The sequence below is a fragment of the Lissotriton helveticus genome, chromosome 12, assembly GCF_964261635.1.
Source record: "Lissotriton helveticus chromosome 12, aLisHel1.1, whole genome shotgun sequence".
NCBI lineage: Eukaryota > Metazoa > Chordata > Amphibia > Caudata > Salamandridae > Lissotriton > Lissotriton helveticus.
The window spans coordinates 690122197-690140467 of NC_136073.1; the positions used below are offsets into that span (position 1 = coordinate 690122197).

Below are 18271 nucleotides of genomic sequence, written 5' to 3' on the forward strand. Positions count from 1 at the left end.
TCCATCATTGTTGTGTTTGCAGTTACCGCTCTAAGTGTACTGGGGGTGCTCAGACGTGAGTCCCAGGCACTCCACACCACTGGAATCAAGCTAGCCGGGCTGAAGAGAGGTGTTACCTCGAAACCGGGCCGGTCCTCGGATGCTTGTTTCCGTTCTGGGAAGGACATGGCTTTTGTAGTTCGGACTGGACTGTTCCCATGGGGCACAGGGTCAGCGCTGATTTGCATATCGCCATTGTCTAACCCAGGGTGGTGTGGAGTGGAAAAACGATGGATTTGGGCCCAGATCTTTGGACTGGGGTGAATGTGTGACATTGATCCACATTCTGTCCATCATTGTTGTGTTTGCAGTTACTGCTCTAAGTGTACTGGGGATGCTCAGACGTGAGTCCCAGGCACTCCACACCACTGGAATCAAACTAGCCGGGCTGAAGAGAGGTGTTACCTCGAAACCGGGCCGGTCCTCGGATGCTTGTTTCCGTTCTGGGAAGGACATGGCTTTTGTAGTTCGGACTGGACTGTTCCCATGGGGCACAGCGTCAGCGCTGATTTGCATATCGCCATTGTCTAACCCAGGGTGGTGTGGAGTGGAAAAACGATGGATTCGGGCCCAGATCTTTGGACTGGGGTGAATGTGTGACATTGATCCACATTCTGTCCATCATTGTTGTGTTTGCAGTTACCGCTCTAAGTGTACTGGGGATGCTCAGACGTGAGTCCCAGGCACTCCACACCACTGGAATCAAGCTAGCCGGGCTGAAGAGAGGTGTTACCTCGAAACCGGGCCGGTCCTCGGATGCTTGTTTCCGTTCTGGGAAGGACATGGCTTTTGTAGTTCGGACTGGACTGTTCCCATGGGGCACAGGGTCAGCGCTGATTTGCATATCGCCATTGTCTAACCCAGGGTGGTGTGGAGTGGAAAAACGATGGATTTGGGCCCAGATCTTTGGACTGGGGTGAATGTGTGACATTGATCCACATTCTGTCCATCATTGTTGTGTTTGCAGTTACCGCTCTAAGTGTACTGGGGATGCTCAGACGTGAGTTCCAGGCACTCCACACCACTGGAATCAAGCTAGCCGGGCTGAAGAGAGGTGTTACCTCGAAACCGGGCCGGTCCTCGGATGCTTGTTTCCGTTCTGGGAAGGACATGGCTTTTGTAGTTCGGACTGGACTGTTCCCATGGGGCACAGGGTCAGCGCTGATTTGCATATCGCCATTGTCTAACCCAGGGTGGTGTGGAGTGGAAAAACGATGGATTTGGGCCCAGATCTTTGGACTGGGGTGAATGTGTAACATTGATCCACATTCTGTCCATCATTGTTGTGTTTGCAGTTACCGCTCTAAGTGTACTGGGGATGCTCAGACGTGAGTCCCAGGCACTCCACACCACTGGAATCAAGCTAGCCGGGCTGAAGAGAGGTGTTACCTCGAAACCGGGCCGGTCCTCGGATGCTTGTTTCCGTTCTGGGAAGGACATGGCTTTTGTAGTTCGGACTGGACTGTTCCCATGGGGCACAGCGTCAGCGCTGATTTGCATATCGCCATTGTCTAACCCAGGGTGGTGTGGAGTGGAAAAACGATGGATTTGGGCCCAGATCTTTGGACTGGGGTGAATGTGTGACATTGATCCACATTCTGTCCATCATTGTTGTGTTTGCAGTTACAGCTTCAGGATCAATGTCACTTCCTCACTGGGAACTTGAGTGCCAGCAGCGGCGGCTCTTCCGCAACGGCGGAGGAACATCGCCCCACTGCAGTAAAATGATAATAACAGTATGTTATTATCATTTTATTTTTATGTTTTATGGGGAGGGCTTGGCTGTGGCACAGCCAGCAAGGGGAAGAGTGGTGGGCACTTGAGTGCACATCAATGTTTGGCCAGCGGTCTTGGGTTGGTCAAACAGTCATGCACACTTTTATACATACAAACCAGAGCTGCACCACATAAGAACAGAAAAGAACATATTAACACATAGATGTTTCGTAGCTCCCTATCAATAATTCCCGAACACTCCAGTAGTGTTTCTTTATTTATTGTTGCTTCATATGATTATTCATCAAAATCAGCCAACGCGTTTCGTCCAATAAACAAAGGACTTCTTCAGGGCAAGGTCTATTTCTTGTAATCAAATGATTCCAATCATTCCAATGGTAATGTGAGATTGATTCCTAGCGCATCAGCCATACAGGTATGGCATCTGTATTTACAGTGATGCTAGAATGCAGTTCAGAATAATTAATTAATCAGAGATCTTCCAGGTGTGTATATCCAAGTATCAGTAAGTGCAGTCCTCTAGACAGGGGAGAATCCACCCAATGCCTGGCACTGCAATGCAGGCTGCAAGGTCGAAAGTGTTTGGGAGGAGCCTCCGTTATCCGGCGTCTAAAGCGGTGAAACACGGTGAAACAAGTCATGCGTACTTTGCATGTTCCCATCAGGCTGTAATACACAGCCTAGTGAGGATCATGCACAGGTTCCTACTGCCTATCTGGTACTCAGACCAATCACAACACTGTATTGCAGCGTTGCGATTGGCTAGGGGAGCCTGTTTGTGCTTCCTGCTTCAAAAAGGAACAGAAGAGGACGACGCGAGGCGAGGCGGCAGTACAGTGGCAAGGTAAGTAATTTTTGTACATTTATTTTTCTACCCTTCCCAGCCCCACCTATGCTACTTGGTGGCAGCTTCTACCGGGTGTTAGCCTTGAAACTTTGATCCCAAAGATAAGAGAACCCCAGCAACTTTCTTGAGTGTCAGCTGCCTAGAACGCCATTCCAGGAACAGACCTCCTCTGACACCCTGCGACCAATAACTCACTGGACTGTGAACTCTCTTGAGGATTTTGGTCGTATGCAGAGAATGACTGTGGGGCAGATATTATGGAGTGAACACCCTTCCAGATTTCTCCCAGTTGTAATACAATATTTCCCTGGTTGGACCAATAACGGTTATGAAGTATGTGCTTGGTCCTCGACCACGAGGAAGATGACAAGGCCTTTTGTTGCAAAAAATACTCTTCAATACCAAAGTCCTCGGTGCTGAGCACACCATAAGATGTGGCACAATGAGTTGCCCAATCTCCTTGATATTTTTAGCAAGAAGGCAGAGGATGCAGGTTCCTTGAGCTGCCACTGGCGCAATGACTCGAGAGCCTGGAGGTGCTGTCCTCTGAGGAAGAGCACAAGAGAGAAGAGCTTTGTGCCTTACGCCCACAGGACCTAACATGAAAACCACACACAGGACCTCTATTCCTCCTCACACACAAGTGCAACCCCAAAAGGTTTGCCAGGGGGTCCTAGAGCACAGCTTCAGAAGGTGTTGAGTCATGACTCAATTCTTAAAAGGCACTGATCTTTGGGTCTGGCTCTGACGGCAGACATTGCTCAACACCAATAGACTGCCTCAACTCTGAGCAAGCCATCATAAGGGGTGCAGAGCCGCACCAACTGCCACACTGAACCAGAGGCACCGATAAACCTCCTTTGGATCAAAAGTAGACACTGAGACCACCAACCAGGCTAGCCCCATAGAACCCTCAACTCAAAGTTTTGATTCACGCGCGGGGACCATCATGTTGTAGTTCCCTAAACAGAAATTTTCATACACACATCCGTGGGGAAAATACTCACCAGGCCCCCTTCATAAAAGCACCAACATTCTGCATTCCATATGTCAAAAGGTGGAGGCTTACTTTTGAAGAGCAGGTCCAGTATGAGCCAATCATTCGACCTGTTACAAATAGGATTAGGGACAGAGCCACCAGCCCAACACCACTACCTACTGCCCTATGGGTTACTACACTTCACCCAGCACACCCACACCCTCGCACAGCCGAACCTCCACAGTCCCCTCCAAGTTTAGATCATACAGATTCTGAACAGGCAATCTGTACCATCGTGGGGGCCTTTACTATGAACCCTCAGCGCTTAGGATGGGAAGGATCCCTGGGAAGACTACCACATCCACCTTCAAAACAACCCAGACCTGGACACCCTATTCGGATAAGGCCTTCACTTTTTATGATACTACCAAGTCTCACATGATAATGCAGAGGGCTGCACAGCTCCATTTGTAGTTCAGAAGGAGGATGACATTTTCATAGAAACCCTCTCCAAGACAGAGGTCAGTTAAAGGAACTCACAATGCTTAGTGGTATGCTTAAGACAGATATGGAAAATTGCGAAGACCCAGTGAAGGTGACAGTTGGCACCCCTGGTTGGAAAAAAGCTGAAAGCATCTCCAGATGGCCCTGTCTGCATCAGAGGCCATGTCCCACCGGACTTGTAGGGGTGCATGTTGCGAGAAAACGTGCCTCAGCACAGGTGATATGAGATGCTCCTCCACTGGAAAAAGAGAGGAAAAGAAAGATGCTGCTGATACGTGTGTGGTGAGGGCTGCCACACAGTGGAGGATTGTCATTTCTGTTGACTTGCTGTCCTAATGCGACCGCCCTGTTGGGAGGAAATTGAGAAGTTGAACAGCTAGGAAATGGAGGAGTTGATCAGCTACCTCACTGAGTCATCTTTTAATATCCCCAGGAACTAGTAGCCTAGGGTAAATTCATATTTATAGCATGTGCGGCTGAAGATACACATGGTTTGCAATTTCTATCATCTAGTGTTGGGCTCGCATTTGAAGCTTGTTTTTGTTCGAAGAAGTTGTAGTCTCAAGAATGTTGATTCCTACCATAGTCCAGAGTGGACAAGGACACAGGCTCCACCTCCGATTGTTTTCTTCTGCTATTGCATTCAGACATTTCGAGTGTGAGCTCAAAAACCTACATATTCTTACTGATTTTCGTGGCCAGCTGTTTGACACTTAAAGATCAATGACTCTAAAGACAACGGGCAAACCTTTCTGTGCAACCTCTTCCTTGGTGATCTGCGACCTTAACTCCAGCACTGATCAGAAGTTAACAGCCTTCGACAAAATACAGGTTGTATTGTCAGAAAGTGCCTAGCGGAGGGTGGAGTGGAACCTACGCCTTCCCAATTCTGCCCCAAGTGCAACATCAAAAACCTGTGGGCGGAGGCAGCGCAGTATTTTCAACCTTTCTCGCTATCACAACGACAGCAACAACCACCACCCAAAACCCCCTGCCTCTTTGGAGAACAAGACCCTCTTGATGCTAAGGAAAAATCAGACCATATACTAGGGACAAATAGGAAGTTATATAAACCAATCAGGTGTCCTGGGCACTAGACAGCAGTGTCCTAGGGTTCACAATCAAACACCAGCAATAAAATTAACAAACAAAAAAAGGGGTGACCACATAAAAAGGGAATTTTCCTACAGGCTGCTATTGCCCAAAGAGATTCAGTTCATCCTAAGTAAAGAACTCAGTCAACAAACATTGTGTCTGGTCATCTACTGCTTTCGGTCACCAAAGTAGTCAAGCTGATAAATCCTACTCACTTGCAGTCGACAGAATTCAAGAGAAATGATGAGTAGGAGGGAATAATAAAGGGAGTTTGATAACAAAATCACAATCTTGGTAAGGAATTATCACCAAGTGAAACTGCGAAGTCCATTACTATATTTAAATCAAGAACCTTACATCTGCTTCCTCGTGCAGGATTTGGAAAAAAGTGGCATATTGTTATGTCAGTTAGAAAGTCGATAAACTAATTTTAAGTGCTCCACCCAATCACGATCAATGGAAATGTGACCAATGTCAAAGAAGCGCAATGTGGCTGAAAGTTCCCTCCTTGTGCCAAATCCCAGAGCTGGAGAATTGCCGCCTACTCACGTGCAGTGCATGAGATCCGGATGAGGGACGCACTGTAGTCGGTGCGACAGAAGCTGGAAGGCGCTGCTCTGAGGTAGGAGCATCAAGAGCCCGTACAGGGCCTTAATTAGGTATGGATTGTTCTCCACATCCAGCAGCTGCAAGCGCAGATCTGAGGAGACAAACAAGCATGCTGAGACACCATTACATCTACACGACACACTGCATGATAGTTTTACTCAGGGCTGAGCACACACTGAAAATCCAGCATGCAGTCACAGAGGCCACAACACGCTCTCAGGCTGAAGAGCAGCCCAGATAGTCTGACACTGGAAGTGATCTCCTGGGTCATTACATTGAGAGGACCGGCTTCCCGGGATCAAGCATCCCTACCTGGAGATAGTTTGAAGGCAACCCACACAACATTTTGAAACTGCTTCAAAAGTGTAAACATAGATCCTGTCTTCCATCCTGTCCGGGGACGACACATTTTTGGGGCATCGGAAACATAACGGCTTGTTTGTACTTACCATCCGACCCCGGGGTCTCGGTGTGCAGTGGCTCCGGAGTTGTGGCCTCTGAGAGATCGGGGCCTCTGCGAAACTTGGACCGGGACCTGGCCGGTGGGATCCGACGGCTCTCGGCCCCGGCCGAGAGCGAGAACCAGCGTTGGGAGCCGATGTGCGAAGATCCCGGCGATCCTGACCCGGGCCTGCCCTGGTGGCCGCGTGGCCGACGTGGGTGAGAGGGCCGGGGACCTGAGTCTGAGAGGGGGTCTCTCCCCGCCGCTGCTTTGTCCGGCGACCCTGGTCCTCGGGGCCCGGACTCCGCTTGATTGGGGCACCGGTGCTGGTGCTGGCGGAGACCCGTCTCGGGAGGATATCCATTTGGCATCGAGGCCGCCCTTGCTGGGACCCCCGGAGCTTGTAAAGTCCTACATTTGAGAACTGTTCTTTCCGGGGGTCTTGGTGAGCGGCGATTGGGCTGATTCACGAAATGGCGGCCGACCCTCTGCAACGAGAATCACCCTGTGGCGGCGGGCCCGTGTTGCCTATTGGTGTGGGGAGCGGATCTGGTGGACGTGAACCGACGGTCAGAGATATCCTGGACGCCCTGAGATCCCTACACGCTTCCCTGGCCCTGGGCGTCTCGGTGGGTACGCCACGATCTGCCGCCATTTTGGGCGGCCATTTCTTCTTATCGCCCTCTTGTTTCGAAGACTTCATTGCCTCGCCCCCCTCGATTGACTTGAGTGTCTCCGCCACTGATCGAAGATCGTCTAGTGTGTCGGTGACTTTGGGGCGCCCTGCTTTTCAAGGTTCGGACCCCGGGGACTTGGATGCTGTACTACGACCCTGTTCGACATTGTTGCCTGAAACTATTGGTGGACTACCGACTGTGCCTGCTTCGATGACTTTGCCTGTGTCTATACTTGGGGCCACCTCTCCTGCTCCAGTGGCGCAACTGAACTCCTGTTTTTCATTGCTCATGCTGCGATATTTGATGCATCGATACTTTCTGTTTGGACTATTGCTCCCTTGTGGATCTATCTACCCCCCACGTAACTATGCTAGTCACCATTCCACTCAATTACATGCTGATTCAGTACTTAGTATGTGGTTTTACATTGCCATGTGGTGGGTGGGGTTTGTCGCTCGAAAGGGTTGGGGGTGAAATGTACGACTTCCGTTTGATTCCCGGTATACGATTTAGTAGCATAATTGTTTTTAATCGTGGAAAGATGGGAGGTCCCCTTCTCCTAATGTTTTGTGGCACGTGATGGGGTGTCGTCCTGGTCTGTTTTTGATTGTGCTTGTCTGGTTGGGCGGAGGGCTGCGGCCGCCCGTTCGGATTATGGTTATTCTGCTCCTCCCTCCTGTCTTCTTTTTTCCGCTTTTGTTGCCTTTTTGTCTCTTTCTTCTCTCTTACTTCTCGCTATATTTCGGGTTCTGGTTTAGGGCGACAGGCACGCTGTTTGAAGGGTGGGCCATAGCCTTCTACAGGGGTGCAGGGTGGGACGGGTGGGTTGGGCTCTATTTTTGTTTGTCTTCTGGTTCTATGGCCCTTTTGTATCTCTTTTTCGTGAGGTCGCGTCTGTCCCGACCTCCTGTGGTGTGTTTCGGGTGGGGGGTGTGGCGTCGATCATCCTCCTGCTATGTTTCGGCTATCTTTCTCCCCGATCGCCATACCCCCACTTGGGCCGCTACTCCTTTTGTCTCCTGTCTTCCCGCCACGGGGGGCCTGTGTCGGCGTGTCTTCTTCCTTTCGTTTTTTCATATTTTTTTATTTTCCTTTTATTGTTTTATTTTGTCTTCCCTCCATTTATCTCATCCTTCCTCTTCCCCTTCCCCACTTCGTTCCCCCCCCCTTTTTTTTTTTTCCTTCCTGTGCCCCAGAGGTTATTATGACGGGCTGGTTTTGATGCATTGTTTTTCCGATCCCGCTGTTCGGGCTTGGTAGTGTCTTGGGTGGCGGGCATGTTACGATGATAATGCTCAGGGGCTGATTGTGTCTCACGTATCCTGATTTTCTTGAATGCATTGTATTGTCCCCCCGATCTTTTGCTTCCATGCCCCCTTATTAATGTTGAGGTTGGTTTGGGATATCGGATGCCTCCATATTGAAAGTGAGCCTGTCATATGTCTTCTCCCCATATTATAAAATTAAACCTTACTACTCCTGTGTTTTAGCCCTTTGGTTTCTGTAATTTTCCACTTCTACGATTGTACGGCCTCTACTTTGTGTTGATTGATTATGTAATATTTGCCTGGTGACTCCTGACTATTTTGCACATTGCGGCCGGCCGGCTTGGTTGTAGGCCTCGACTTGTCTTTCCTTTGATGTCAATAAAGGTTTTCAAAAAAAAAAAAGTGTAAACATATTAAAATATGCACTATTCCAAGTTAGCATAGTGGTAATTTTCTGCACGCCGAAAACAGACGCAGAATTAGCATGCATACTGGTGTATGTAATTATGGATTAAAAATATTTGTCAGACAAATCCACAAATGTGTATTGATGCGTTTCAACACTAAAATCTTTATGCGGGAGTCACCATCAGGATGGAAACCTTGAGGACATACAGTAAATCGTGGTACCTGACAGAAGCTGTACGTTAAGGTCTCAGTCTTATTCTGGGAGTCTGAAATTTAAGTAGTCAATAAAACAGACTCTCTAGTGTTTATCGCAGCAGAAGCAGAATGGGAAATAAATCTCTCAGGGTCTTCTAAAAGCATATATCAATACACTGACTGGAGGCGTTGAGGAGCTAGACTAGTACTTAGATAACTGGTTAGAATGCAGTGAAATAGTGTTCCATAAACAACCTGGTCAAGCAGGCCTTCAACTATCAACCTAGTTCATTGCAAACAACTCCTGCTCTTTCCAAGGATAACATGCCAATTTCAAATCCCAATGTGGAGCCCATTAATCGTAAAATTATAGTGGACTGTTAGAAATTATCACCTGCCACCTGCATTTGGAACCAAATATGAGGATTGACCCGTTTACAGCTAGCTACACAAAGACACCCCTTGGTGACAAGAAAGTGAGAGTCAAAGATCAGAGCAACCCACAAAACTAAATTAACTTACCAGATAGGTACATTGACGGATATCACGATTGACTTTAATACAAGAGGCACAGCTATGCCCAGGTGGCACCAACAATACACTGTTCGTTATAACTGTGGGCTTGCTTACCACTACCCAGGCTTTCCTTTGAAATGCACCGGGCAAAGACCTGCATTGATACTGAATCAAATGCATGGGCACACGTTTGTTAGATTGCTCCAGTGCCTCATTTACATGAAATCAATACAGCTATGCTCCAGTTCCCTAATGAAATGCACTGGGCACAGACACGTGCCAGTTCCCTTCTAAAAAGAACTAGACACAGTCTTTCTTCAGCTGCCAATTTAAATAAAAGTAACATAGCCATGTTCTAGCGTTCTAACAAAAAACAAGTAGTGACAAAACTAATAGGTTCTACCTTTGTGACCTATTAGTTTTTCTTTTTGCCGATGCTGTTCAGTATTGGCAAAAAAACATGAACATTCGGAAAGCTAACAAATGCATTTTGGGTTTTTCAATGCCTGTCTCGTTTTTTTTTTTTTTAATGTATTAGTGGAGGACCTGCCGCACCCTAACCAATATGTATTTAAAAAAATTGGCTAACCCAAAAATATTTATTTTATCTTCAAAAAGCACTGTTTGCAATAGTAGTCCCTGTCAATGAAGGGAACTACTTTGGGTGCAGTTGTGCTCTAGGGAAAGAGCAGAATGCAAGTGAAGTTTGCAATAGCTGAAGTGGGCTCACTCATTGGATCATGATGCATGCTGTAGTGGGCAGAACTAAAATATGAATGACACAATAGCAGACCAACAAATATAATTGTAATAAAATGAAAAGGTCTTGGCCAACGCTGGACCTTAACACAAAAAAATGAAAATATGAAACAATGATGGAGAACTGGGCTTTCCTTTTCCAGATCCGTTCTGGCATTCTCGTGCCTTTCAGTTTAAAATAAATAAATATTGAAATAAAATAGAATAAATGTTTTACAAAAAGAAAATTATTTTTGGGCACACTGTTTCCTAGCAGTTTCTATAAGTTTCTCTGCGTTTTAGCACGGAATGTGATCACAGAAGAAACTGACGTCAGTGCGTCAGGGGAGGGCTTATATGGACTCTGTTGACGTCACATCCCGTGGACGACGTCGCTAAGAAGTTCTAAATAGTGCAGCATTTCCCCATTAAAAAGAACTAGGTCTGACGGTAGCCCACCTCCCCATTAACACACATTGGCCAAAAGCCTGCCCCCCTCTGTCTCATAACAAATAATTTTACACATCCTGATTCTTGGCACTCAATTTCTCTAGAGTCTCTTTAGGTATATTGCTGGACAACAGCTTGTGTGTCAGGCCACCACCTGAGGTCTCAACTCTGAGCTGTGCTTGGGCTTGTTTAATATCTGGCCAGCTTAGAGCACTTCCATACTCCTGGAGTACCTCAAGCCCTCTGTGAATGCATATGACATAACAACAACTACACAACTCAACCAACCAGCAGTAAAAGGCGCTCTATGGTCATTTCAGCTTTTTTATTTCACTACTTGTGAGACAACTTCACCTATATGTGCGGAAGCAAGTGTTTTTGATGATTAGATCTCCCAGTGCTTTTTAGAGTCAACGGGGCCATAATATGCGATATTAACTGCAGCCTGTGTCTTTTCGCGGTTGAGTGACATTTGTTGTCTTCACAGTGCCCAGTCTTGCGAGATCAGAGCACACCTATCACCCACACAGCTTTATGCTGCATAAAGGTTGAGGTTCGTTGCAAACAGGCTGCGCTCCTAGGTGTTCGCGGTGCATCCTGGCCAGCACCTGGTGTTTTGAGGTGAACTGCTTCGTGCTGACAGTGATCCTAGCTGAATTCTGATGTTCTGAGGCGCAGAGATGCAATGCATCTGTGCTCACAGTGGGGCACGCTGCCTGGGTCCGCTAGCCTTGCCTTTGCTGCAAGCACGTTCTGTTAGCCTCAGTTCACAGCGAGGCCATCTGCCTTCAGGGCTACAGCACGCTACAGTCCCCGATGGACCTTCTCTCTGAAAGCGTGCTCGCCAACTAGCATCACTTCTGCTCTACTTACTGCTACAACGAGGGCGATCCTATCAGCAGGGCATGCATGCAGGCCTCCGAATGCACGCCAGCAGCACGCATGAGAGCACGCAGACATGCACCGATGCACGATTATACCAACACACACATACATACATATATATATATATATATACACACACACTTGTGACCTCCACACACATGAACGGCCTAATGCAGAATACAGGATAGCAGGCGCACGCAGGCACACCATTAAAGACAAGAAAAAGACAAGCAGTTAAGTGGCTTCTTACATGTGAAAATCGGGCATTCGATGAGCTGCACCAACTTGTCCACCTCGGTGAGGAAATCCACGGTGACCTCCAGGTCCCCACTGCAGCAGTCTGTCAAGGATGCGAACCTGAGGAGAATGGGATATATGCGGCCTTCCCTGGTCCACTTCTTTTTAGTCTCAGGGCATCTCAATCCAGCACACACTCTTGTCCGTGACACCACCCCCCGTCACCCTGAGTCAGTATGGTCCTCCACAGTCACTTTTAGCTCTTCCTCTTCTCCAGTTCTCTGGAGGTGCTCCATCTTCACGCCTCAAGCAAGGAACAACCAAGGGCCTTGACTCTACTCAGTAAGGCTGAGTCAAAATAGAATAAACCAAAACAAGTGCCAGTACTGAAAATTATTAATGTTTCTTGGTACCTTTTGACAGACTGACATTGGTACCAGTGATGTAATAATTGCTTAATAATTTTCAGTACTGGCACTTGTTTTGGTTTATTCCATCTTCAAGCCTCGGCCTCCACAAGTAGTCTCACCGGTCACCAGCTCTGATGTGGCTGTAGGATTGTACACTACAACTCTTATCCATCGTAAGAAGTTCATTCTCACTTCTGCACTCCCTCTCAGCTCACTGAACTCTCCAGCCCAAACGTCCCTCTGTAGTTACTTTGCGTCACCTGCTGTCGCACAGCATCTCTCTGCACTCCTCCCCTCCAAGGCATGTCTCTTCCTGCATTATTCTTCCCTAGTCTCTAAGCATTTCTAGCTGGGATCCTTCTGACACAGGCATTCTCTCCACATCCCTCAGCCTCTAGCTCTGCTCTCGCCACCCCACCATTGCTGCTAGGAACGATGAATCCCGCAGCACAAATGTTTTCAGTATGGATTAGTCAAATCACCTTCCATTTCTGAAGGTGTGCACATCTTATTTCTACTCCAGCCACCCCCGACTGCGACAATGCAAATCCAGAGTGGCTGCCTGTTGGTGCTTTCCCCCTCTGTCAAACCTCACAATTCGGTACCTCATTCATAGCAAAAGGAGTGGATGAGGAGTGAATTACAAAGCCAAACGTAAGTGAGAATGATAGAATGACCGGGGAAAACACAAAGACTAGGTGTGCAACAAATGAAGGAAGAGAAATCAAAATATAGAAAAGCAGAAGGGAGAATCAAGAGATTAACAGACTCAGAAAAGAGAGTGAGAAAAAGAAGATGCGAGGGAAACCACTCTTCACGATAGAGACAAAAAACAGATGAAAGAGGCAGTGGGAACAAAACGTGAATTTAAAGTGAATGAGCGAAAGCAAGTCTAGAAAAATGTAATTTATGAATGAGAGATCCTTTTTCAGTTTAAGAAAAAAGGAACGAAAGACTAAAAGAGGACGAAACACAACTGAAGAGCTGGCAGCAAAGTGTAAGGAATGGAGTACACAGAAAATATTGAACTAGTAAAAGATACCTAAATACTTGAGACAGGGAGACAGCAACACAAAAGTTGGCACAGTGAGAGATGACACTTGGGAAGAAGTGGGCAAGTGTGTCCATGACCAAAAGGATACAACTTCTGGATGAGGTCGTAGGCGTGCTTGTAGTTCTGGGTGAGGAAGCAGAGGGAGACAGTGGCCACAGGATTGTGGCACCAGGAGCGGTACAGGCAGCAGAACAGGTTACGACTCTCCTGTGGGAGGAGACACAAGAACGATGTTGGATTTCCACAGAACCCAAGTGTAAGGCCATGCTAGCCTGATAGAGTGGGAGGGCTGCAACGGTGAGCCCACGTTTACAAGGAGACGGCCTACCCTCTTACCACACCCTTCAAAATCACAGGCCAAAGAGATGGGACTCTCACAACTACGACCTGACATGTCTCCAGCTGGTCCCAGAGGCTCCAGGTACCACTGTGGGGCATATCCAAACCAATCCAAAAATTCTTTATTTCGGCCATTTGAGACCATAAAAGATTCATTAGAAAACATTTAAAACACATCAAACATGCAATAAAAACAAGGCAGGGTGCATTACACAGCTAGTTCAATTCCCTGTAGGATCTAGGCATGAGGAGGCAATTAACTCTATTTCATTGCATTTCATAACACATTTAGCAGAAGATCAATCTTTTAGTATTTTTCCCCTTATCTGCCACATGGCCATTAGATACTTTGCAACTGCGAAAACCATATAGTGCAGGGTACTTGTCTTCAGAATTCTGTATGACTGTAAGTAGTTTCTAATGCCCAAGTTCCTGCACAGTGGCACTAGCCAATTCAATTCAATTCAATTCAAAGGTAGCTTTATTCGACTTTACAAGGCAAGTCATATAAGCATATTTAAACATTTCAGTTACACACAAATATAAAATCAATTCATTTCATAGAGGGCGATAAAAACAGGCTAATTTAGCATAAAAGCCGCACTGTAATAAATACTAGAGGCTGTAAACTATACAAAGTATACAGGTGTTATAAAAAGCCATCACAGGCCTAAAATGCAAAACAATGCGGTCAGTAAGTTAAAAATACATCATATACAATTAGTTACGGTTTACAGCTGCCGCTCCCTATTGCATCAACAACCTGCATCTAATTGAATATTTTAAAAACTTTGCTGCTGCTAAAATAGTCAGGTCATCTTATAACATATACAACTTAATCAGAGCAGGTCTACACTGCCTCAACCCCATGATTTTAAAAGGGGTAGTAGATATCTTTTTCTTCCCCAAGTAAAGTATTTACAAAAGAAAACAGAGTGTATATTGGACTGTACTGAGACGTCATCACATGGGCAATTAATTAAATTGCGAGACCAATCATTTATATTCGGAAAAGTTATCAATCTGAAAAAGCTGTCTGTTCTCATCCTAGATAGCAACGATCTAGTGTAGCTCGAGTGATCTGGGGATCAATATTGGTTTAGGCCCTGTCCATGTAACACAAGATGATGTTGTGTGATACTAGGTTTGCCTCTCTCGGACAGATCACGTCTGTCTTCCAGTAGGGCCAGGCAGCTTCTCTTGAGAGACTTTTTAGAGATTGATTCACACGAAATAGGGGAATCAAATAGTTCTGGATGACCTAAAGTGGTTAGGAAATTTCTGATGTAGGACAACCACATAATATTCTTGACCCCCTCTAATTTCATGCAGTCACCAATAATAAGTCTGTTAAAAATGGTGTCTTCTGAGGTCCGTATCTGGTGCCACAGCATAATTGGGCTAATTTGGATTAGATCAGATATATAGACCCTATCAAGCTCCTTATGACAAATGGTGCTAGGGGTTGACCTCGGAACAGGCAAGAGATATCGGAAAAAAAACATTTTCCTTTGTCTGTATCTCCTGGCAGTTCGCCATCCCCCAGCGCCATAGGTTGCTGTAGATACACATTTTGCAGCATAAATATCAAGAAGGGTTTGGACTGGTTTGCCACCCAATTTGTTTGTGAATTGCTTCAATGCACCGATGGCTCGAGAAAAAGCCAGGTTGCGGGTAGATATGGCAGACGTCTATGTACCCCTACAGTTAAACATAATGCCTAAATATGAAAATGTTTTTTGTTTGGCTAACCTTTGATTGATTTAAAAAAGTTTTACATTGGATACTAGATTTCGACGAGCAGCACATGGTGAAGGTCTTTCCCACATTTATCTTTAGGCCTCTTAGCCTCATAAAATCGGAAAAACTAGACAGTGCTTTCTGTAGGCCTAACTGTGTTCTAACCATGATGACTGCATCGTCTGCATAAAGTAGAATTGGAACAGCACTACCATCTATTTGGGCGTAATCTACATCAAGTTTCATTATATGGTCAGCCACGCCATTGATATATAGATTAAAAAGAAGTGGCGCCAATATACAGCCTTGGCGCACCCCTTTTTAGGTCTCGCCTGTCGATGCGCATGCGCATCGAGCTTGCGAGTCTATGGTGGCTTATCCACTCTTTATCCCCAACTTGCAAGGAATCGTGGCGATTCCTTGCAGTGCACGAGAAATTTAAGCTCAATGCGCATGCGCATTGAGCTTAAATGCGCGTGCACATGCCCCCAGCCGCCTGCCTTGCCTACTCTCTCACACAGCCTCCCCCAGCTCCACCCCCTCACTTCTTGATTGCACGGCCGCTAGGCCGTGCCTCCTCTACTCTCCTCCTCCTACTCTCCTGCCTCCCCCAGCTCCACCCCCTCACTTCTTGATTGCACGGCCGCTAGGCCGTGCCTTCTCTACTCTCCTCCTCCTACTCTCCTCCCCGTCTGTTCCCGCACTCCTCCCACACCCCCGCTCCGCCCCCTCCCCTGCCTGCCATGTCGCGTTCAAAACTTTTACTCCATGCATAATCACGTAATAGTGTAAGAATTACAGAAACAGCTGGCCTGTCACAAGCAGAAAATCTATTTGCGTTTCAGGACTTTGAGCACACGTTTTGCTGGGCGATTTCTTTGAATTTGCATTTTTGTATAGTCTCTTATTGCCGTCCTTCGGGGTACATTATCAGATCTTACTACCTGCTACAAAAGTAAAGAAGCAAACAAAACATGCACTGGAGAGGCTAGAAAAACAAGTACCGACTCAATGACCTCTCCACTTAATAACGTAACCCGAAATGCAATAAAGTGTTTTATATCTTCACCAGACTTGCTTAGAAAGGACCTCAAGCTCACGCACAAGCAGGCTTTCTAATTGGAAGGGAGACTCCCTCCATTTAGACCAATAAAGTGTTCTGTCTCAATTTGTGTTTACTTTCTCCATCAAACGGCAAATCTTCAGGGTATGGTGGCCATCCGAGAAGCTGCCATTCCTCTCGACCGGAAACGCTCTCTTCTGAAATGGCCGCCCCGTTACCCTACCCTGGGGAAGCGTTAGTCCTCTGTCTACTTCTTACGCATCTGCAAAAACTACGAGGCAAGGTACGTCAGAACGCTCTTCGACTCTTGCGTTACAGTGGGTGTTTTGTACAATTAGCGAGGATTAAGGGGTTAAAGGCTGTATTTAAGATCCTTCAGCGCGCCATATTTTAAACTATTGTTTGCATTGTTTTATTTAGCAATGGCAGCGGCTTCTGTTGCCCCGAGGGTGCCGCTCAGGACAACAACGATACTGGATATAAATGAAGCGAAATCTGCCTGCCTTCGATTTGGTTGCTACTCATCTCAAGCGCATTTTTTCTAAAACTTCCTTTAGGAGTTCGGCATCAGTTTTGTCAGCCTTGAGCTCCTGACACATAGAACGGAACAGCCAATCCGCGTTCGTCCAAGGGCATGAAGTGTAGACCGAGCTGTCACGCTATAGACCCCACGCCTCAGGATGGAGATGTCAGTAATGTTTAGATCATACTTTCGCCTGTCAATTTGAGGCGGCGCTCTGGATCGTTTCATACGAAAAAATGAAGCAGGGTTTTCCGCCAAGGCTATTCAACTAACCCTTGTATGGTCCTGACTACACTTATAGAAACATATACATTGGTCTGGCCCAGTCCTACCAAACTGTGACTTTGGACATATATTAGGGTGTTATCAGGGTCAATAGTACTTACTACCGACAGTGGTTGTAATTTAAACAGTCTATAAGCAGTCCTCTGAAGTCATTAGATGTAGCTCACTCACCCTCACCCTCACTCACCCTCACCCTCACTCACCCTCAACCCCTCACCCTCACTCACCCTCACTCACCCTCACCCTCACTCACGCTCAACCCCTCACCCTCACTCACCCTCAACCCCTCACCCTCAATCCCTCACCCTCACTCACCCTCACTCACCCACACTCACCCACACTCACCCTCACTCACCTTCACCCACCCTCACTCACCTTCACCCACCCTCACTCACCTTCACCCACCCTCACTCACCCTCACCCTCACTCACCCTCAACCCCTCACCCTCACTCACCCTCAACCCCTCACCCTCACTCACCCTCAACCCCTCACCCTCACTCACCCTCAACCCCTCACCCTCACTCACCCTCAACCCCTCACCCTCACTCACCCCCACTCACCCTCAACCCCTCACCCTCAACCCCTCACCCTCACTCACCCTCACTCACCCTCACTCACCCTCAACCCCTCACCCTCACTCACCCTCAACCCCTCACCCTCACTCACCCTCAACCCCTCACCCTCACTCACCCTCAACCCCTCACCCTCACTCACCCTCAACCCCTCACCCTCAATCCCTCACCCTCACTCACCCTCACTCACCCACACTCACCCACACTCACCCACACTCACCCACACTCACCCACACTCACCCTCACTCACCCTCACCCACCCTCACCCACCTTCACCCTCACTCACCCTCACTCACCCTCACTCACCCTCACCCTCACTCACCCTCAACCCCTCACCCTCACTCACCCTCAACCCCTCACCCACCCTCAACCCCTCACCCTCACTCACCCTCAACCCCTCACTCACCCTCACTCTCACTCAACCCCTCACCCCCTCACCCTCACCCTCACTCACCCTCAACCCCTCACCCCCTCACCCCCTCACCCCCTCACCCTCCCTCACTCACTCACCCTCACTCACTCACCCTCACTCACTCACCCTCACTCACTCACCCTCACTCACTCACCCTCACTCACCCTCACTCACTCACCCTCACTCACCCTCACTCACCCTCACCCTCACTCACCCTCACCCTCACTCACCCTCACTCAGCGCAAC

General features: G+C 47.5%; 1 protein-coding gene across 1 annotated transcript in view; it reads right to left on the reverse strand.

Moving 5' to 3' along the window:
• Positions 1-18271, reverse strand: part of VAC14 (VAC14 component of PIKFYVE complex) — a 1984055-nt gene that overhangs the window by 191790 nt on the left and 1773994 nt on the right. Inside the window, exons 17-19 of the mRNA XM_078670682.1 lie at positions 13179-13297; positions 11640-11719; positions 5751-5901 (exon numbers count right to left, since the gene is read on the reverse strand). Of these exons, the coding sequence (XP_078526808.1) occupies positions 5751-5901; positions 11640-11719; positions 13179-13297 (350 nt within the window). The remainder of the gene's footprint in view (positions 1-5750; positions 5902-11639; positions 11720-13178; positions 13298-18271) is intronic.